Genomic DNA, 21,228 nt, shown 5'->3' on the forward strand with positions numbered 1-21,228 from the left:
AAGCTAAATTTGTATTAAAATTTTATTGAGACTAAAATTGTACATTTACAAAATGGTAAATGAACTTAAGGCTAAATTTAGATTCAGGATAAACATCAATATAGCAAATGAACTAATAGTATAGTTTATAAAGTATGTAATCTTTCTAAATGGTTATTAAATTTATAAAATTATATATCAGAAAATCTAACTAAACTAATTGAAGAATACGTGCATTGTTGTATGAATAAACAAAAGTGAAATTATGTAATTAGTTCTTAAAGCATTGAACATCGATCAATTTAATTCATAACTTCATATATATTTTTAACATTAAGAGACTAATTTGAATAATTTTTCAAAACTCAAGAAACCATGCAATGTAATATGTTATTTTTTAATATTCTAAGGATTAGTTGTATAATTTCATTGGTTTAATTTAATGCAAATTTACTTTTTACATTAACAATGAGTCTTGTCCTAATCTTTGCTCCAGGTGCACTATGAACTAATCACATTAATAAGGTGTTCATATGAAATAACGAAGTTCAATTGTTTTGTTGGGTTTTTTTTTTCTTTCTTATTCATCCAGGCCCATAAATTTAGTAAAATTTCAAATTTTCATGAGAGTTTGTTCTCATCTCTCCAATGTTAAGTTCACACCCCACAAAATTTTAAGAAATACCAAAAGTATTATTAGCTATGTTTTCCATAAAAGTTTTTTTTTTAGCAAAAAGTGAAAATCTGTTTTTTTTTTTTTTAAGTTTGAAAAAGTAAAGCTTTACTGTAAATATAAATAATTGAGATGAGCTTTTTTTTTTTTCATATTCAATTACAATACTGACATTAATTAATTTAGTCTTTGTTTCCCAAAGTTGTCTACAGGAAACTGATAATAAATATTATAAGTTTTTCCATTACAACTTTTTGAAAGAAAAAAAAAGAAAGAAAAACGTTGAGAATAACATTACAATTTTTTTAACTAGAAGTTGAACACTTAAGGAAACAAAAAAAAAACAATTAATCTGCCTCCTAAAAATGTGTGAAAAAACGTTACATTAAAAGTCAACATGAAACATGAAAGTACTTGATCTTATCAATTAAATAAATATTTATGATGAACTAAACATGTTTTAATTATATCTAAGATAAGAATATGATTTTGGATTTACTAAAAATGAATTATTATTATTATTATTATTATTCCTTCCTTAAAATACAATAATGAAGTTAGTATGAGTTGAAGGGCTGAAATGGTAATTGCAAGTGTGATGAAAAAAAAGAAAAAAGAAAAAAAATGTGATAAATGGAAAGAGGCAGCAAAACAAAACACAGGTGTCCCATAAAGATCCATTGAACGTGCCATAAACGGACACACTCTTCTTCTCTCACTCCCACACTCTTAGCTCATAAGGAACTTCCTCCACTTTATTAAATCAAAACTATAACTAATTCTTATTCTTCTCCCACCATTAACTCTTCAACTTTTCTACCAATCAGATAACGTAGTTTAAGTTTTCTCATTTTTCATAACAATTTTACCTAAAATCATTTTCCTAGTAAAAAAAAAACAATTTCTTGGTGTGAACTCAAACTAAAGTAAACACGACTCTAACACAACCTTCTAGAAAATCAAACCCAACTGCCACCTTCCACACTCTCTCTTGTCACGTGTACGCGTTTTGGCATCATCATCATTCATCACTCACAAATACCACCCCCACCTAATTTAAATTAAATAAATAAATAAATAAAACACCGAAAACAATTTTCCTTTCACATTTGACAATTACACACGCAACCCCGTAACTTTCCACGAAGTTTCATTTCATCCCATTAACCTTTTTCATTTTCCAATCTCCACCCTCCTCTCCCATCTTATTTATGCCAACACTACTCACCCCTGCAAAAAATTTTCTCATTCCAACCTCAACCACCGCTTCTTCCACTTCCTGTTTCCGATTAGGGAATTAGTACCACATTTTTGTTCCACAAAGTAGCTAGCTTTCAACTCGTTTTTTCTTTTTCTGCTGCAAATCATGGAAAATAATCAATCTTTTTGGCAATTCAGTGACCAACTGCGTTTGCAGACATCCAATTTGGCGAACCTCTCTCTGAATGATTCGATTTGGAGCAACAGTTACGTGTCCAAGAGGCGTGATGAACGGATTAATTTTGACATCAAAGTGGGTGGTGAGATCAACTCGTTCAAGTCAAAGGAACATGCTTCTGATTACAACGATAACCTCAATGGATCTTTTCTTGCCATGACTTACAACAACAACAACAACAACAACATTCTGGGTGTTGGTTTGGATTCTGGGGTGGGTCTCAATGGAGGCTTCAACAAGGGGATTTACTCCAAACCTTCCTTTGCCAATCTTAACACCAACATTAACCTCAATATCAATCCCAAGGGGCACAAGGGCAAGCTTGAAGATGACCTTCTTCACCTCCCCAAATCTTCCAAGAAAAACAACAACCCTAACAAGAAACACGACAGTAACAACAGCGGCACCAACAACAATGATAACGGCAAGGATTCCAAGGCTGCTGCCGACAAGAGATTCAAAACACTGCCACCGTCGGAGTCTCTTCCCAGGAATGAAACCATTGGAGGCTACATCTTCGTTTGCAACAATGACACCATGGCTGAAAATCTCAAGCGGCAACTCTTCGGTATGTTCTGTTTTTTTTTTTCTCTTGTTTCTCGATTATGCAGATTTTATGCTGTGTGTGATGTTACATACTTCACATTTTTTTTTCTATTGACATGGTCGTGCACTGGAATTGAATCATTGAACTGATAAATTATCATTATGCCGAGAATTTGATCCCGTCCCTTTTTTCTCTTTTTAACACCTTAGTAAATAAATGTTGTCGATGAATCATTTTTGTGAAAAATAAAGTTTGTGCCGGTAGCTGTTAAAGTGAGGACCGTGTATTATTCTTTGACACATGATTGATGCTGATTAAATTCGTTTTATCTGAAATTTTTTTGTGCTTTTAGGTCTGCCACCACGATACAGAGATTCTGTTCGGGCCATTACTCCAGGGTTGCCCCTTTTCCTTTACAACTATTCCACTCACCAACTCCATGGAATCTTTGAGGTGTGTTAACTGTTATCAATTCACATTCTTTTTAATCTAATGAGACACCTTGTTCTGGAGCCCAATTTGCATTAAATTAAGAATCTGAGCATTGGATTAACATTTAATAGCTTCATATTTTGAGGAATTTTGAGTTTAAGAATCATAACATGTGGTGGGATTTGTTCAGGCTGCAGGTTTTGGAGGAACAAACATTGATCCAACGGCTTGGGAGGATAAGAAATGCCCCGGTGAATCTCGTTTCCCTGCTCAGGTAACATCTCTAATCCAACTATGTATAACACGGTTGGAAGTCCCACATCGGAGATAAAACATACGATATAAGTCAGTTTTCAGAGATATACCTCGGTGGTTTTGTGAGGTTGAACTAGGTTTTGTGAGGTTAAACTAGGTTTTGGTTTTGGAAGGGTTTTGGTTAGGTTTGTGAGGTTGAACTAGGTTTTGGTTTTGGAAGGGTTTTGGTTAGGTTTGTGAGGTTGAACTAGGTTTTGGTTTTGGAAGGGTTTTGGTTTTTGAAGGTTGAATTAGGTTTTGTGCTGTTGAATTAGGTTTAAAGTTTATTAAGATATATTAATTACTTAACTCTACTTCAAATAAAGAATGCTAATTACTTAACTCTGCTTAAAATGTTAAGTTTATTGAGTATTAACACAAAAGTTATAATTAGTGATACCAATGATTATAGCTTAGTGTTCTTACATATCTATGATTCAATAATGTTTGGAGGCTTAATGCTTAATACTCTTGATAAATGATGATTACAGGTGAGAGTGATTACAAGGAAAACATGTGAACCACTGGAGGAGGACTCCTTCAGACCAATCCTTCACCACTATGATGGTCCCAAGTTTCGTCTTGAGCTGAACGTGCCTGAGGTATTTTCTTTTTATCTTTATCTTTATCTTACTTCATATTGGTACCCTTTGGAAGAAGAAGATAACACAGTCACTCATTTTTTGTTTATAGGCCTTGTCTCTGCTCGATATTTTTGCTGAACAAGACACTTTCAACGAAACTTTCAAGGCTTTGGATGCATAAAAGGACAAAAATAGCAAAGAATACAAGAACATCACTCACAGAGACAATAGATAATATTATAGATTTGGGTTGGTTTGGAAGTTATTAAGTGTAATGGACTTAAGAAAAAAGTTCCAAAGATAAAACAATTATATATATATGTAATTGTGTATTACTACTCCTCTTTTTGTAAAGAGAGGATGGTTCATGATCATACATACATATTAAGAGAATAGAATAAGAATGAAGTATTTTTGCATTAGGGTGTTGTACAGAACTACAAATTGGCGACAAATGGAAGCCTATATGTTGTAGCTTGTGTTGTGTTGTTGAGTTGAGAAGGAACATAACAGTGGAAAAGTGTGTGAGGCCATGCTGCTTCATCACTGTTATCTATTATTATTTATACATCAAACATGTGTGGTGTGTGCTTTTAACGTTAACGTTCTTTCAACATTCATAAATCTCAACTCAAATCTTAACTGTTAAAAATGAGATATTCAATTTGTCTTCTTTGTCTTCTAATCAACGATTGCTTAATACCCGAGGCTTGGTCGAGCTTTGACATTGACCATAGAATTGAACTAGTAATATCTTCAAGATTTTGTGCCGTGTATTTCGGGATTAGAAATTGTCTTTGGAATCTCGATTTTACAAAATATTGTAGGTAATGTTTTTTGGGAGATAAAATGGCATGACACCTCTATTGTGTGTATAGAATATGAATATGCTTCGTTTCCTAACACATGTCAGTAAGTGAGAAACTCACGGGCATCATGGTTCAAACGAAAGGCCAACTGTGTATAAAGTAATAGATAAACTTTGAAGGTGCGAAATATCTTGTGTTTTATTTATGTATGAAAAGAATAAGTAAGAGAGTTACGTGTCAAGATATTTTTTATTCAATCAATCAGTGATCTCGCGAGAAAAAAAGAAGAAGAAGCTATTGCTTTTATAGAATAAAAGAATGAAAATTTATTTATTAATTTTATACAACAATATTTATTTTTATTACAAAAATATATTTATCATATGTTCGTAAATAGAAACTGATAAAAGATTTATCTGATACCACATATACTGTGCCATGTCCAGAAATTTTGAATTAAAAGAAAAACAAAGTGTTGGACTAAGTCGAAACTTCTTCTTTCTTAATTGAAAATGGTGTAGTCAACTATAAATAAAAGTTATTTTGATAATATATTATTTAATTTATGTGTGATTTGTAGCTGGCCACAACTGTTACTTTGGATTCTTACGCCGACGCCAATGGCGGTGCCGTGTCACCTATCCCTTCACCTTTTTCTCGCGACTATTCTTAATAAATTCAATTTTTTATTTTTTTAACTGTCTCTAAAAAGGAAGAAGATAAATAAATTATGTCAACATGAGGGAACAAGAACTTTAAGAATATCTTGTAAAGAGCGTGATAAAGATAATATAAATATATAATTCTTTTTACTTTTTCTAAAAACAATAATAGGTGGAAAATAAATAAATAAATAAATATATATATATATATATATATATATATATATATGTACGCATATAATTACTTTTTATTTTAGATCAATATGGTCTAATTTTTTAAGGATTTGTACGATATTAAATATTTATCAAGACACAATTTGCATTTGGATTAAACTAGTCTATACAATTTATTCAGGTTTAGTTTTAATCCAATTAATTTTTCTAATTCAACTATGTTATTAAGTTAAAATAATTTAGAATGTCTAAATAACATTGAATGGTGCTCATACATAACCTATTTGTATGCTGTACTAAGTTGGTCCTACATTAAGTATCATTTAGTGTATTTCAAAAATTAGATTCATTATATTTTGAAGATTAATATATGATATGTTTTGAGTTTGTTGACTTCTTCTATATCACTTATTGTTCTATTTTTTTTTCTTCTTAAGTATGAGTTATTCTGACATTTATGCCACCACAAAGATTGTTTTAACTTATAACAAGATATTATACTTATATTAATATTAATTAACTTGAAATAAATAACAAGATCATATATTAAGTTTTGCTTCAAATTTTTTTAATTCCGTTATTTTTGTCATTCTTCTTTTCTTTAATTTATTTCAATTAAATATTGTCTTAATAAAATATAATTTATTAAAAAAGTTACACTTATCAAAAAATTTATTGAAATGTTTGCTTGTGTCTTTATTGCTAATTACATTATATTTTCTGTCTCCAAATCAGAAATATCAAAAAATCAATCCTACAATCTAAATTTTTCAATCAGACAAACAAAGAAGAAGAATTCTTGAAAACAAGTCTAGAGAACTCTAGAAAAGTTATAAAAATAGTTTATAAAAAAAAGATTATGTTTTAAAATAATCAAATTGGTTTATATCAATTTTATTTATACTGAACCTTTTAATATTAAATTAATTGAGTTAATTTTCTAAGTTTTTACATATAATATTAATAATATTTACCGATTATTTGTCTTAGGTTATGACATTTTAATTAGATCTATTTCATACTAAAATAAATTATTATATTAATATTTAAAATCTGTAGAGACGATAATAATTTTTGTAACAAATCCTTCAAGTATTAAACATGTTCACTTGGATAAAGCCTTGTTTAACTTGAATAGCCTATAATAATATGTGGATTACACCTTTAATATAAGGCAATCGTTTCCAACACCCCTACGATTACTAACTTTACCTCACAGTACACTACTATGTGCACCACACTACACTACTATTGTCACCGCTTCACCGCTACTGCAGAGAGAAAGAGAGAGAAAACACTATAGAGGAGGAAAAAGAGAGAAAACTCGTTTATATCATGTGTTTTAGAAATTTTATTCTGGAAACTACATTTTGAAAATTTTGTTCTCAAAATTTTATTTTGGAACTATTATTCTGAAAGTTTCAAAAAAATTCCAAAATATGTAGTCGTGAAGTCACTTGATAAAATGGTCAATTAAATAATTGGAGAGGGTCTGCGAAGAAATTGATGAAGTGAAGGAAGTAAAAGAGGCTTTATATAATAATATGTGCATGCTGACCCTTCACTCGAATTGGGCCTGGTAGCAACATTTCAAACTATTATATTTATCTATTATTCTAAGTTTATATAGTTTTAAAATATTTATTTTTTAATACAACTCACACTTAATTATTACTTCTTGTATATATAAATTAACTTCAATTTATAATGTAAAATTATTTAATTTTTTATTAGAATAAAATTATAATTTAATTGTATAGATAAATTAAAAGTGCGTCAACAATAACAGTATTATAATTTTACTATTCATATGAACATAATAAAAATAACTCTCTATATATTAAATTATAAAAATATTAATTGATTTTATGTGACCTTGGAAAAGAGGACGATGAATAAGAAGATACAAACAAGCATGTTTATTTAGTAAAATCGAAGTTAGTATTACTTCAAAATTTTAATCTAATTTAGTCTCCAAATTTTAGAAGGTATTTATTTAGTTCTTTTAACTAAATTATTTTAAGTTTATTTTATATTTCAAATACGTTTCATAATAATGTTTCAATTAACATTAAAGGTGAGACGTGTCAAACAGTGTAAATAATTTAAATAGTATCATTAAACACATTTAAAATATAAAATAAATTTAACAAAATTTAGTTAAAAAATTAAATCCAAATATTTCTAAAATTGAACGATTTAATTGGATCAAAATTTCAAATACAAACTAATTTTAGTTTCCAATAAAAATTAAAAAATATCCTAAAATGTATGATAAAATTTACTGAAAAATATATTTTAATTAGGGGCAATCAACGATAAAAATGTGACCTGTATTTTTTTAATATACACACAGAGTGTATTATTAAATTTTAATTGATCAATGGATATTGAAATTCATAATGCATAAATGGACATAGTCTTTCATAGTTGTCTACGTAGAAGAAAATAGTTTATGAGTGCATAAATAAATATCGTTGGATGGACGCATAAAAAAGTTTAACGTATAGCAGTGATAAAAATAATTATAATAAAAGTTTGGCAGACATTTCTCGAAGCGGGTCCATAGCTCAGTGGTAGACCATTTGACTGCAGATCAAGAGGTCACCGGTTCGAACCCGGTTGGGCCCTTCCCTCTTTCAAGTTTTTGATTTTTTTTCTTCTTATAATCTTTCTTCTTGAAGGAGCACGTAAAACGTTAATGTAATTCGTAAAATCTATAATCTTTTGTTTTATAATGATACATCGTAGGTGCAGCACATAAACCTTATTAATACTACAAGATAAAACTACGGTTTAAGTTTTCTTTCATCACCAGTGACTCACAGTGTCAGAAATTTCTACGAAAGTCTGGCATTAATAGTGCCTAAATCACAACCACATATGTCTGTTTTTTACAAAGAAAAAAAAAATTATAAACAACATGTTCACATCATCAAATCTAACAGTAACATAAAAACTTAAACTAACCGTATCCATTCCCTGTGACATCAACAGACACAACCGTTTTTGTCATGTTCCGTCACCCAGCGTTTGTAATCTTTGTCGGAATGGAAAAGAAGCATTGGTTCGAAGTTGCAAGAAGTGTAGAAAGGTAGGAATTGGTTGAAGAAAATATATAAAAGAGCAGAATTAGAGTAAAATCAAATGCAAGAAGGGCAATGAACCAAGCCATTCTCATTACACTTGGGACACCTCTGTTTCTCAACTCCATCCACAACAATCTTGCAACTCCCACCACAATCCAAACAAGGCACAAAGCGGGCCCCACCACATCCTCCACACGTTTGCCTCCCAATCCCCCTCTCCACACGTGTGGCTCTCAGTATCCTCCCGAGTCGACCCGTCTCGTTCAGCTCCACCAACTCCTCCAAACCCCCGACGTACCTCCCCTTCACGAACACCCGCGGCAGGGCCACCGCCTCGCCCACCAGCTCCTTCACCTCCCGGAGAAACTCCCCGTGCAACGACACGTCGCGCTCGTCGAACACCACGCGGTGCGTCTCCAGCACGTCGCGCACCCTGTTGCAGTCCTCGAACGTCTTCCTCACGCCCCGCAACGACGTCGTGTACACCACCACCGTCTCGCTCCCCCCCGGCGGACACTTCTCCGGAAACGCGCTCAGCGGATCCCGCCGCAGCCGCTCGAACGCCGACTCCTTCTCCTCCTTCTCTCTCTCCATCCTGTCCCGCATTATGAACACGTTGTCCTTCAACTTGCTCCCTCGCGCCACGTTCACGACAGCCACAGCGGGCTTTACTGCTTCGGGCTTTACTGAGTCGGGCTTTGTTGGTTCGGGCTTGGGCTTTGTCTTGGCGTCTAACTCTTCGAGTGTGTGGAAGGAGTTAGTTTTTTGCGGAGGTTGAGGTTGAGGTTGTTGTGGGGGTGGTTGGGGTGGTGAGGTTTGTGGTGGTTTGGTGATGACGGGTTTGAGGTCTTGGAGTGTTTTGCTGACCTCGTCCCATGATTGAGGAGCGTCGGTGGCGTCGAGCATGTTGAGTTTGTGGAGGATAGGGGCCGGGAGAGGGGTTTTGTCTTGGTGGACTTGGGTGGTGCTCTCGTTCAGGTGCTTCAGCCATGGCTCCTCGATCGCGTTTATGTCGAACACCGCGAAGCTCGTCGGCGCCGGCCGGTAAGGGACCGCCGCCACATCCACACCCTTAGAGGAAGCACACCCCATTTCCCTTCCTTTTCTTTCTTTTTTACTCACTCACTCACTTTGTGTCTCGATACGCTAAGCTACATATACAAATAACTTATATACACACATATATAACACCAACTACTACATGTAAATCTTTTTCACCACTTTTTTTACCTTCTTTTTTTCCCGTATTTTCAAATTAATTATTCATTCGATGTATTTTGTATATACGAATAGCAGCATGGAAAAAATGGTTAAAATATGAAAAAGAAAGAGGAAATAGAGATAATGATAATGTTTAGGTTGATAGAGGCGTGGTTGGAGTGTGGCATAATATTTATGTGGCTTTTGTGGAGGGATTATCCGTGTGGTTAAGATTATAATGGACAAAATTATGGAAAGCGAGAGATAAGAGAAATGTGTGAGTGTGTGTGATTTTACGTGGAGCTGCGAGAAATCGCCACCACAAACAATCAATTTTAGTTTGGTCCCTTTCTTCTTCTCTCTGCCTCTCCACCATGCATTCCATGCTTCTCATTTCCACCACAACTTCTATATAACTTCATACCCCGCATCATGCTAAGCTTTTACGATATTTTCCTTCCCCATTCAAACTTTTTTTTTTTGGCTTTCTTAATGGACCTCCCTTTTTTCCTTCATGCCCCCATAAAACCTGTAAGTCCCAAAGTATCCTCATACACCATGCAAGGTTAAAGTGAGGTTTTTCAATTTTATGGGATACATGAAGAACAAAGGGAGGTGCACGAAGAAATGCCTTTTTTTAATGATTGTTAAAGCCCAGCCCAAAGCCCATACACACCATCAATGACGTATTTCGACTTAGCTACAAGCTAACCATTGTTGTTTTACTTTTGGCACCATGTTCGTTCTCATAATTGAAATTGAACTCTCCATTTTTCTGAATCTTGCTCGTTTTTAATTTAATTTCATGTTTTGTAACTTTACGTTGTTAAAGGATTCTGCGACAATAATTGCTCCTATTTGATCGCTTACTCTAAATTAAAATTTATGTTTTCATATGACGATGCTAAATTTGGTTTCTGCATAAAACGTAGTCACTGTTTTTCTTTCTCTGTTCAATTTACTCTTTCCCATAGAGCTGTAGTGATAACAAGATCGATCATTAATAACTTACTATTATTGTGTTACACTTATTAACTTGTGTAAGTAAGCTTTATGGAAAACAGTGACACAGTGTTTTATTAAGACAAAGTATATTCTTGCATTAATAAATCCGAACCTTGTTAGCCAGTAGTTGATGAAGGTTCATGCACTCCTGCACCAGTTCCATAGAATGTTTGTGGGAATATTTTTTTTTTAGGAAACAATTAGAAAAGATATTGAAAGATAATATTTTGAACATAAAAAAAGAAGTTATGATCCCAATGGGTTTGACATGGCTGAAAAAACTGGCAAACTGGAGCAATGTCACGGACCAAGTAGACAAAAAAAGTATGGTCCCGTGAAGTGAAGGCATCTTCTAATATTTGATTTCTTAGTAAAATTATGATGATTTAAGAAAAAAAGTGCTTCAAGTGGAGACAATATTGTGTAGGAATTTTCTTCAGTTCCAACTAAAAATTCAACTAATCATCCCTTAAGATCCGAACCTGATGTAAATAATTCAATATTTTTTTAACAGACAACTTTTGTCCCTTTGCACCAAATTAACATCATTTCTTCTCTCTTCTCACAAACCAAAGACAATTTGGATTACTATAGCAATTTAAAAAAAAAAAGGTTTTTTAAGTTTTTCCATATATTTAGCCTAAATTTTCTGTTTTTAAATTTCTGATATTTTTTTTCAAACAACTCTTAAAAAGTTATCCAAAGTACACTCTTTTTATGAAATTATAAAGTAGTTGTTTGTTTTTTTTAAATAATATAAAATAAGATTGAATTGTTTGTATATTTAAAAGATTTACAAAATTCAGAGCTACTTATAACTTAAAGAATATTGTAGTTGGAATGAAGAAAATAAAAAATGAGTGTATAGAGAAATGAAGAAAAACTGATACTTATATTTTGTGTGAAAGATAGTCAATAATCACAAATTTTAATAATAATTTATGTAATATGTTATGCAAAGTTTAATCTGATTATTGAAAAATTATACTTTGTTGTCACTTATATTAAATATTTACTTCTTTATTATATATGATAAGTAAGAAATAGCTATTTAATAAAAAAAATTAATCTTTAGATTTTTTCTATATTTTTATTTAAATAGTAAAAAAACGATATTAAAAAGTAATGTAAAAAAAACGTGATCACTTAAGGCAGTTATGTTTTACTTCTTTTTTTCATGGGGTTAAAAACGATATTACAAAGTAATGTAATAACTGTTTGGATTTTAGTTAAAAAAATGAAATTGAGTTAAACTTAATGATAGAAAAAAGAATATAACTGATAAAATGAATGTGTAGAAGGAGCAACACATGCAGAGCCTCTGGAGCGGATATTTGAAATAAATGTGTTTGTGAAGTGTTTGATTGTGAATAGTATTAAAATTGAGAATCTCCTCTCATTCTGTTGTTTTCCGTTTGGATGGGTCATAACAGTTCCCAACGGTCCAAATTCACATGCGCGCCGCTGAGATAACTTCACCAATCAAAATAAACAAAGTCCAAATAAGACAGTAACGTGGGGGTGACACTGTGAGGACAAGTTTCCACACACCAATTTTCAAACATAAATATATAAGCTTGGAATGTAGAAACATTGAACATTGAATCTGAACCACACAACACTGAAATCAACCAAAATGGGGAATTGTTCCATGAAGGGTACCACCGGAGAGTGTCACCACACCATTCGGGTTATGTGTGACAGTGGTGCCATTTTGCAGTTCAGAGCTCCCAAGACTGTGGCTCAAGTGCTTCGACATTACCCTGGTTATGGCATTTTCCGCCAGGGTCATGCTTCGGAACCTTTGCCAGAGCAAGAGAGGTTAAGCTATGGTCTTTTCTATTATCTTCTTCCGTTGAAGGAGGGGCAGAAAAGTTGCAGTGAAAAAGTTGGAGGTGTTCGGAGATCAGAGGAAGTGTTTAAGTCTGCAGCGTGTGATTATGTTGAGAATTTGTCAAATGGGTCGGCGCTTGAAGTGTTGCCGGCGGCTAAGAACGGCGTGTGGAGAGTGAAGTTGGTGATTGAGCAGAGGCAACTGGAGGAGATTTTGTCAGAGCAGGTGAATACTGAAGCTCTGATTGAGAAGATGAGAATGGCTGCAAATGGATGCTCTACCACAAGTCCTTCAAGGACTCCATCTATGAACACTTGGAAAGTGGGGTGGAAGACAACACTTTTTAGTGGCAAAATTGCCAAAGACACTGCCACTGCTACTACTGCAGGGTCTAATTTGTATCTGGGGTCTTGTTAGGGAAAGGGTTTCTAGATACAAGTATAAGCACTTAGGAAGTGTGTTAGGTTTTCCATGACAAATAGGTCCATCAACTGCATATTTGGACAACCTGTCCAATTTTAATGAATGATATCGATGTAAGGATTGTTAAAACATTTTCCAGTTTGATAGTATTTCCAGATTTCTGTTTCTGCATCATGTTTATTTATCGCAGGAATGGGTCACAAGACACTGATCAATCATGGTCAGGACTAAAACACCAGAAACTAAATCACTAATGTTTTAATGTTTTTTAAGGAATCAGATGGATACGTATCCATGTTTTTCTGAGCATGGCCTGAAAAGTGGTTAAGTTTTATCCTAAAAGCAGCTGTACATTTATTGTTTCACGAGAATAAGTTCAATTTTCCATAAAAAAACTTTTCTGCAGAACCATTTTTCCCATCTCCCCACCCAGAACAAGAAGTATTTATTTTTATATTTTTATAATAATCTGGTTTGAATACATATTTGAGGTGTTTCGGGTCCACGTGCTGGTTGACAAGACCAGTTGGGTCATATATGTTTGAATGCAGTGTAGACGACATGGTCCATCAACAATACGATGTAGGAATCTCAATTCTCTGATTCAACTTCCTACAAGCAACCTTGCTTTATCATAATCCCACCGCTCAATTTTAATTTCGTATGTAAAATTCCCTTAACCTTGTGAAGTTTGAAAAACTAAAACAAAGTTTTAAACTCTCTCGATCTAAAAGCTAAGAATCCACCTACTACTACCTAAATTACAATGTTTTTTTCCTGGGGGATACAATAAGATATCAGTATCCATGACAATCCGCAGTTTTTATCATTATCCAACTTTCTTCTGCATCTTGTCAAACTAAACCCAAATCCATCGCAAAAATATAATTACCAACAGGAAACATGTCCGTGTCTAGAAAATGCTGAGACGAGTTCGTCTATATTTAAGATTAGAATTTGAAGGTGTTTAACGTATATTGGAAGTGCATAAGGTGGAACGTGTTTTTTCATACCTTTTGGTTTAAAGTTACGTTAGGAAAAAAACGTTTTTTGTTACTTTTGGGTTGGGAGTAATTTTGGAAGTAAAAGAACAGAGTAAAAACGATAATGAAGGGAATAACAGAAAAATGTGTTCAGTTTAAAGTGACTTTCATGATAACTTTGCTCCAGAGTCCTTCCTGAAATGGCTCTACCAATTCAGGTTGCAAAACAATTAAATAGTACATGATTCACAGTGGCTCCAAGTCAATGGTCCATAGCATCAAAAGGGCACCATGGTGCACGATATTCACCAAAAAGAAAGAAGCAAAGCTACTAGTATGTCCTTGATGAGTGAGGTATGTATGTAAATCCTCACACCCTTGTATCAACGAGATTCCATTTTCTTAATAGCTTTTTCTATGGCAGGAAGATTTTTTTTAAAGGCAAACCACTGCTCCTCACTCAAACTTATTCCTGAAAGACAAAGGAAGTCAGAATTAGGAAACAACCTTCAGTTATGGATCATGATCAGCATCATGTGTTATACAAGAAAACAAAGATTATAAAATAAGGGCCAAATTGATACACTCAGCACCACTTGTCCGAAACAGTAACCACAAATCTTATTTTATTTTCTTAGTTCTAGTTCTGGATTAGATAAGAAAAGATAAACTTAATGAAGAACTATGAACATATCATCAATGCAGATACAGAATTTTCCTTTTTAATAAAAGCTGCCATGTTTCTTAGTAAAAGGTCCTATTTATCAATCCACACATCGGCATAGCAACTAGCAAGTATCAAGTTGACAAAACCAAATGCAGAATAGTACTGATCTCAACACACAATTGGTTTCACATCACATAATGCAAGACTAGTGAGGCTCAAATATGCATAGGCACTTTCGTGCTATTGTACAGGGATCTCTTGACTAGAAGAATTTTGGCATGCCAGCTGAAACACTGAGGCTTCTATCTAGGCAAATTAGCAACATGGAGTTGATATGTGTAGCCCAACAAAATATGATACTGAAGACACGTAGTTTCAAATCAAGACACTTTCATGATCTGCGCAAGGAATATAGATACACCAGTCCAATGAGAGAGGAAGCCAAAACCCCTTTCGGTTCAACTATTTCTTAAATATAACGCATTTCGATCCTACACTGTTACTATTTCAAGACTAATCTAATTCCATAACCAAGTCCCCAACCTTTTTTTATGAGCTCAACTTGATGTTTATGTGAAACAGAATGGCAGCCATATATAATATTCTAAAGACATGGCTAATGCATTTGATTTTCAATGCGATGTATACGGAAGTAGTGCATGGAACATTACACACAAAGTCAACACACACCACAAACAATCCCAAATAAATGGCCTCAAATATCATATGATGTCTGCAAAGATGTGTTAAGAAACCACTGAATATCAGAAAGGAACGTTTTTTCCGGTCCCCTTCTCTGGTAATTAGCTTAATGTTAAGGACAAGGACTTGATCGTGATTAAAGAAGTTAAAACAAAACCGCCAACCTCCCCCATTTCTAAAGGTAAAATGATTCATGTCCACCCAAGATATTGATTAACACTTGATATTCAAGTAGAGAGAATAAAAGTCACAGGTTTATAGAATATATGATTTCACAAAAAGAGAAATAGAAAGAAAAATGAAGTCTTTAACAGGTGTATACAAAATTGTTTAACAAGTGTTTACAAAATGTGAGGCGTGTATCATTCTCCATTCCACACACAAAAGAAAAATCAAAACTTTCGGGGTCCCCACAATCCAAAACCAAAATTCCTTTACCAAAGGAAGCAGGAGAATCGAAAAAAGGCTTAAACAACATAAATAACACAAGCTACCTTTGGAGGAAGGAAGTTCCTTGCCATCTTTTTTATAGTACTCGCGAATGGAGACCAATGTTTTCCCTCTGAAATCCTGAACGGTCACCCTTCTCTTATCTGAAAGCTGAAATCCAAAAACAAAATTAACCGAGGAACCCTTTTCCCATTGCCACCTGTAAAATGCAAAAAGTGGTTCAGAGGAAAGAAAGACCAAACAAACCTTGCAGATGATGAGATTGCCTTCATCATCGTACTCCTTGCCCTGGGAAACTCCTTGTTCTTCTTCACCTTCTTCCTCATCATTTTCTTCTTGTTGTTGCTGCTGTTCTTCTATTTCTTGCAGAAAAGCCCCCACGACCTGTTTCACGAAGGCTTTGAAATGGGGCTGAGACAGGTTGAGACCGAGTTCCTCGGAGGCCTGCTTTCGAATCTTAGACTCCGTAACCTCGTCCATGTTCGACTCTTGCAAAATCCGGCGAACTGTTTCCTCGATTCGCTGTTTTGTTTCAGTATCGTCCATTTTGAAGTCTCGCTGATTTCTCAGACACAGAAGCAATCTTATAGAGATTGATTTCGGAGAGAAATTGAAACGGGTTCGGTTGTGTTGAGTAGGTGTGAGTGTAGTAAAGCGTGCAAATTAGGGTGTTTATTCACACGTTGAAATCGATCCAAATTACTGTGAATCGAAAAACTAGGTTAAAATATCATAATTGAACTGCTAGAATACTTGTAAAATTGTTTAAATCAATCCAGATATTTAATATAATACATTTGAAGAGGAAATAAGGTAAAAAAATTGACCTAATCCAATCCGCTTTAACATAGATTAAACCAATTTTTCCTGTCGAAAACATTTTAATTCTATCCAGAAACAAAAAATAACAACCAAAGCACCTCTGTTCAAAAGTCGTAAATAAGAAACATTTTTAATAATTAATTATAAATTATTTAGCAAGAGAATAAAAGAAAATAATTAATCATATTCACTTAATTATTGTCTTTGTTTATTACCTAAAGAAAGTTCTGTAGTTTATTACTTTTTTAACCCTGTTTTATTACGTTTAGTAAATAAAACTTAGGATAATTTATGTTGTTTGCGTTATTTTAAAGTAAGCTTTTTTATTTTACTTAATTGACTTTCGGAAATGGAAAAAATTAAAAGTAAAAAATATTTTAATAATTTTTAATGGTTGTCTCCAAAATTTAATTTATTATTAAAAGATCTTCTATAAGTTGATCAAATAGAATAAGTTGGATTATCCGGTTTCATGTAAACGAATCTAATAAAACCATTTCACCTTTTGAATAAGTTAAAAACTGATTTTATTTTATTTTTTCTAAAATAGAAAACGATAACTATTTCAAAAGAATAATATTGATCAAATTTTAAAAGTAAATGCCTAAAATAATTTTAAAAAAAGTTAAAATTGAAACATATAAATAAAATAAAGAAAAATACGAGTTAGCCCATAAATAAGTCAATATTATAATTTGATTTTCATCTTCCCTTATTTCAATCCCACATCCCACATCTCATCTCCGTTTTTATTTTTTTTTCATTAAAAGTAAATTTATTCTTCCAGTAATAAATGTAATAAAGATGACGGAAACAACACCTAAAAGCACTTTTGAAACATGTTAAATAAAAGTGTTTAAAAGCAACAAATCAAAAGACAAAACTTTTTCTCAACCATACTTTAACTCAATATTTTGTTTATTTTTTATTTTATCAAAATCCTATTTATATATATGTTTTAATTTAAAACATGTTGTATTAGCATTTCTTACAAAGTTGTGTATATATTTAATTTTCATGCAAGTGCAAAGATGTTTACGAACTGGTTTTTTTTAATGATATTTGCATATGTATATTAATATTAATATTAATTAATATTAATACCCTTACTATGACTATTTATACGTGGACATATATAGAACTAAACAATAATAAGTTTATTAACCAGGCCAGACGAGTTATTTAACTAGTATTAAGCTAAATAAAACAAAATTCTCGTTTCTTTTGGAGGAAAAGAAAAATAAAGACAAACAACATTATAAGATTAATTTTATTATTTCTCACCTTAATGTTGCAATTTCAGAAATATGATATTGTTAACTTCTTATATTCCTTTCTCCTGTGTTAAATCCTCTTTGACCTATTCAAGCCTAAGGTAATTCTAATGGCAGAATGCCGGAGATGAATGGAAAAAGCTAACGAGATTCAGAGAAATTATTTACCAATGCATGCATGATTTCATGACATCACCATATTTACCAATGCATTTATAAGACGTACACAGATTTCCACAATCCTTACACAATATTGAATTTACCATTTGTAGCAGACCAGAACATCAACATTTTCTTTATACCTTCTTCTTTGTAGCTTTTGCTTTTGTCACCTCAAAGTTGAATAGTCCTCCCAACCACTTTACCTATTAGATTTCTTCGCACTTTCCTTTTTGTTACTGTAAAATTTAACATCATTTTACAGCACCAGTTAGAAGATACAGAGGCAAGTGAAAGATCAGAAAATCATGGTAAACTATGGAACTCAGATTTTCAAACTGAATGCGCCACCTCACTTCACCTTTCTCTACATGATTAATACACAAGTTTGAACGGTAATTTAGGTTAGCTAATTCAGATACTCTAATTTCTCTTCTGGAATACTAATTTTCTGGAAACAAAGCAAAAGAAGGCACTTGGAAACAAATAGTTGTTCCCAAGCTTTTCAATTATCTGCATGAACTTCAAAGTGTGCACAATCAACCAGAATAAAAGTGGAAAATACTTCCACTCAACTCAGCCAAGCACCCGCGACCCAGTTCCAACCAGACATGCCAAATCAATACTTGAGGCATTCGATAATCAAACCTGCATCAAAACATGTTTGTGCTTGTTGAAGTGATACTCTTCTCAAAAGGGTGAACCTCAGGCCCTGATTCTTTTACCTTAGGTTTTGGACTTTCGTATTCGGCATACCTAGGAGCCAGTACTTCAATGAATGTTTTGCAAACAGTACAGTGGTACAGTTCTATTAGGAAGGTCCGAAGAAGAAATAAAATGTAAACTGGAGCTATGTGAAGAAGCTTTCAAATCACATGGTTTGTGTTTAGTTAGGCATAAAATGGAGTACAAGAAGGAAGGAAAGTTAAGTAAGAAGTGGGCTAGCACAGTCTTGACGGTGAAAATAGGAAATTAAACCATATAGTTAGGATTCTTGGACTCAAACTAAATAAAATCACACCGCTGTTGGTTTGGACTATGGAGAAACGAGAGAAAGTCCTGTTAGAGAACGAAAACAAGGTTGATGGGGGCGGAGAAAGTGTGGGGGACAAAAGAGGTTTGATCATGAGGAGAGGGTGGACAAAAGAGATTAAGCTCTTGATACCATGTCAGGGAACGAAAACAGAGAAAGGAAAAGAGTAATGGTTATTATATTGAATAAGTGTATATAATACAAGAGAGAGAGAGAGAGAGAGAGAGAGAGAGAATCAATATATAGGAGAGAAGAGGCCATGCATGTACAAGCATGCAGACGGGAAAGATAACAGAAAATGAATATAATTGTATCTCTTTTAACAAGTTCAATAGAAGTCCCAATTAGAGAACTGATCAGGTGTAGGGAAGCTGGTTAGAGTAAGAGGTAGACCATGAGAGATTCAAAGTGAGACTGAAAAAGAATTTATAATCAAATGGGCATCTCTGATGAATCAGTTTCGGATAAAACACAGTAGTATTTACCTTGTGGGAGAAGACTTTTTGTCCTTCCTAGTGGCTAATACACTTCTCATAAACAATATTTTATCGCACTAGATGAGCACACAATATCATTGGATTTGTTCAAAAACGAAATCTTTAACAATAATATTCACCACGAGATCCCTTTTTCAGAAGGATGCAAACGATAAGATCTACTCTTCTTATGGGGGCTTATATCGATCTTATGTGTGTTCAAACCACCTTAGTTGATGGAGTCATCTTTTCCTCAACAAGTACCTTAAATCCATGAAAACATTTTCACTTCATATTAGGATGAAAGGAGAGTAATGGGGACCTATGAGATCCTTACAAAACCAAAGGGGTACTCATGAAAGAGCCATCAAAAAGTGATATCAGAATCCCGGGAAGCGTAAAACAGAGTGAGTTCCTAACTTTAGAGATGAATGCTGAAAATTTATTTAAAGCACGTATTATAGTCTTGTTGAAAGTTTCATGAATCAGAAGAGGTACGAAAGACTAAAGCATCTAAGATAGGAGATTAGTAGTCCATTTATGATCTGTAGAGCACACACATTACACGCAGCCAGATATTAGAGAATAAGAAGCTCATGAAAAGAAAAATTACACGTACCTTTTCTTGGAGTCGCTGGCAGTTCCTATTGTGGATGTTTTACCACTTCCAGAGACAACCTCGTCCATGCTTTGTCCTTGCCGCCTATACCTACCACCCGATGCCACAAATGCAGGGCATGGCCTGTAAGCCTTTATAGGCCACCACCCAAACCCTGGTACTGTTGCAATTCCACCCTGAATCCTTCCTTCACCATTGCATCCTTGCTCTATTTCTTCTCTTCCACATGCCTTACAACCGCTGTGAAAAACACCTCGAATTAGTTGCTCTCTGTCAAGAAAAAAGATCTACACACTATTTTCCATGCAAGAGAGAAGACAATATGGCACGGGAATTACGTATAATGCGAAACCATTATACCTCACGAATTCTGAGCGATCAACAAGGGGAATATCGTCTGGAGCAGGAGAAGTACCCTCATCGATAACAGAAGTTGGAGGCGAAGGAGAGCACAGTGTAACAGTTAACTTCGAAGAAGAAAAAGAAAGAGAAGGGTAGGTTGGAGTTGGCCACGAGTTTTTGTAGCCGCACAACTGAGGCGTCGGAACTGAGAAAACAGAGATTGTCATTCTCTCTCCTCTCGCACTCTCGGGGGTGGATAACGTGCACCACTCCTTTTATTTGACTAACCTCTCCAAAGCCACCCCTCTGTCAAATGTGAGGCTGCTAAGCGCTAACGCAACGATGTAACTGCTTTACTACTCACTTCTCTCACCATTAATAAAGTGACGTGGGCAGGCTCTGACAAGTAATATTCAAGTTTGGCTGCAAAATTTATATATCAAAGTGTTTCCGAAACAGACTCATAGATCGTACTCAATATTTTTCTATACTTAATCATTTAGTGTTCGAATTAATTATTAGCAATTTACAAACAATAGAATCCTTAACATATTAGCA

The 21,228-nt window shown here is 33.7% G+C and overlaps 5 protein-coding genes and 1 non-coding gene across 7 annotated transcripts; 3 read left to right on the forward strand and 3 right to left on the reverse strand.

Moving 5' to 3' along the window:
- The first annotated feature begins 1,831 nt into the window (after positions 1–1,831).
- LOC114177799 (B2 protein) lies at positions 1,832–4,540 on the forward strand. Its single transcript, XM_028063337.1, has 5 exons — positions 1,832–2,658; positions 2,990–3,090; positions 3,260–3,343; positions 3,855–3,965; positions 4,057–4,540. Exons 1-5 carry the CDS (start codon positions 2,019–2,021, stop codon positions 4,126–4,128), a joined length of 1,008 nt encoding a protein of 335 aa, XP_027919138.1. The 5' UTR covers positions 1,832–2,018; the 3' UTR covers positions 4,129–4,540.
- A 3,611-nt stretch (positions 4,541–8,151) lies between these two features.
- TRNAC-GCA lies at positions 8,152–8,223 on the forward strand. The gene has a single exon. It is a non-coding gene; the product is annotated as a tRNA-Cys (tRNA).
- Positions 8,224–8,422: 199 nt separating this feature from the next.
- Positions 8,423–9,897, reverse strand: LOC114176431 (uncharacterized protein At5g39865). The gene has a single exon (XM_028061474.1). The coding sequence runs from the start codon at positions 9,771–9,773 to the stop codon at positions 8,736–8,738; it is 1,038 nt and encodes a 345-aa protein (XP_027917275.1). The 5' UTR covers positions 9,774–9,897; the 3' UTR covers positions 8,423–8,735.
- A 2,519-nt stretch (positions 9,898–12,416) lies between these two features.
- On the forward strand, positions 12,417–13,362 carry LOC114179206. Its single transcript, XM_028065456.1, has one exon. It carries the CDS (start codon positions 12,523–12,525, stop codon positions 13,135–13,137), a length of 615 nt encoding a protein of 204 aa, XP_027921257.1. The 5' UTR covers positions 12,417–12,522; the 3' UTR covers positions 13,138–13,362.
- Positions 13,363–14,260: 898 nt separating this feature from the next.
- On the reverse strand, positions 14,261–16,659 carry LOC114176471 (RNA polymerase II transcriptional coactivator KELP). The gene is made up of 3 exons (XM_028061519.1): positions 16,192–16,659; positions 15,990–16,095; positions 14,261–14,598 (listed from the first exon to the last, which is right to left on the reverse strand). Exons 1-3 carry the CDS (start codon positions 16,489–16,491, stop codon positions 14,510–14,512), a joined length of 495 nt encoding a protein of 164 aa, XP_027917320.1. The 5' UTR covers positions 16,492–16,659; the 3' UTR covers positions 14,261–14,509.
- Positions 16,660–18,191: 1,532 nt separating this feature from the next.
- LOC114178609 lies at positions 18,192–21,057 on the reverse strand. Of its 2 annotated transcripts, none has more exons than XM_028064615.1 (3): positions 20,689–21,057; positions 20,329–20,598; positions 18,192–18,439 (listed from the first exon to the last, which is right to left on the reverse strand). In XM_028064615.1, exons 1-3 carry the CDS (start codon positions 20,895–20,897, stop codon positions 18,403–18,405), a joined length of 516 nt encoding a protein of 171 aa, XP_027920416.1. In that variant the 5' UTR covers positions 20,898–21,057; the 3' UTR covers positions 18,192–18,402. The 2 variants fall into 2 exon arrangements, with proteins under 2 accessions (XP_027920416.1, XP_027920417.1); XM_028064616.1 differs by having other exon boundaries at positions 20,329–20,568; positions 20,689–21,034.
- Between the last annotated feature and the right edge of the window lie 171 nt (positions 21,058–21,228).

This window comes from Vigna unguiculata, chromosome 3, assembly GCF_004118075.2.
Source record: "Vigna unguiculata cultivar IT97K-499-35 chromosome 3, ASM411807v1, whole genome shotgun sequence".
NCBI classification, from domain to species: domain Eukaryota; kingdom Viridiplantae; phylum Streptophyta; class Magnoliopsida; order Fabales; family Fabaceae; genus Vigna; species Vigna unguiculata.

What these genes read in the sequence shown, in the direction of transcription:
- LOC114177799 (XM_028063337.1), top strand. Translation starts at nt 2,019, where the DNA reads ATGGAAAATAATCAATCTTTTTGGCAATTCAGTGACCAACTGCGTTTG. An exon ending in TCTCAAGCGGCAACTCTTCG is followed by an intron (nt 2,659 to 2,989) that starts GTATGTTCTGTT and finishes TTGTGCTTTTAG; the next exon opens with GTCTGCCACCACGATACAGA. An exon ending in AATCTCGTTTCCCTGCTCAG is followed by an intron (nt 3,344 to 3,854) that starts GTAACATCTCTA and finishes TGATGATTACAG; the next exon opens with GTGAGAGTGATTACAAGGAA.
- LOC114176431 (XM_028061474.1), bottom strand. Translation starts at nt 9,773, where the DNA reads ATGGGGTGTGCTTCCTCTAAGGGTGTGGATGTGGCGGCGGTCCCTTAC.
- LOC114179206 (XM_028065456.1), top strand. Translation starts at nt 12,523, where the DNA reads ATGGGGAATTGTTCCATGAAGGGTACCACCGGAGAGTGTCACCACACC.
- LOC114176471 (XM_028061519.1), bottom strand. Translation starts at nt 16,491, where the DNA reads ATGGACGATACTGAAACAAAACAGCGAATCGAGGAAACAGTTCGCCGG. An exon ending in GCAATCTCATCATCTGCAAG is followed by an intron (nt 16,096 to 16,191) that starts GTTTGTTTGGTC and finishes TTTGGATTTCAG; the next exon opens with CTTTCAGATAAGAGAAGGGT. An exon ending in GGAACTTCCTTCCTCCAAAG is followed by an intron (nt 14,599 to 15,989) that starts GTAGCTTGTGTT and finishes TTTGTCTTTCAG; the next exon opens with GAATAAGTTTGAGTGAGGAG.
- LOC114178609 (XM_028064615.1), bottom strand. Translation starts at nt 20,897, where the DNA reads ATGACAATCTCTGTTTTCTCAGTTCCGACGCCTCAGTTGTGCGGCTAC. An exon ending in GATCGCTCAGAATTCGTGAG is followed by an intron (nt 20,599 to 20,688) that starts GTATAATGGTTT and finishes TTTTCTTGACAG; the next exon opens with AGAGCAACTAATTCGAGGTG. An exon ending in GCCAGCGACTCCAAGAAAAG is followed by an intron (nt 18,440 to 20,328) that starts GTACGTGTAATT and finishes TAAATTTTACAG; the next exon opens with TAACAAAAAGGAAAGTGCGA.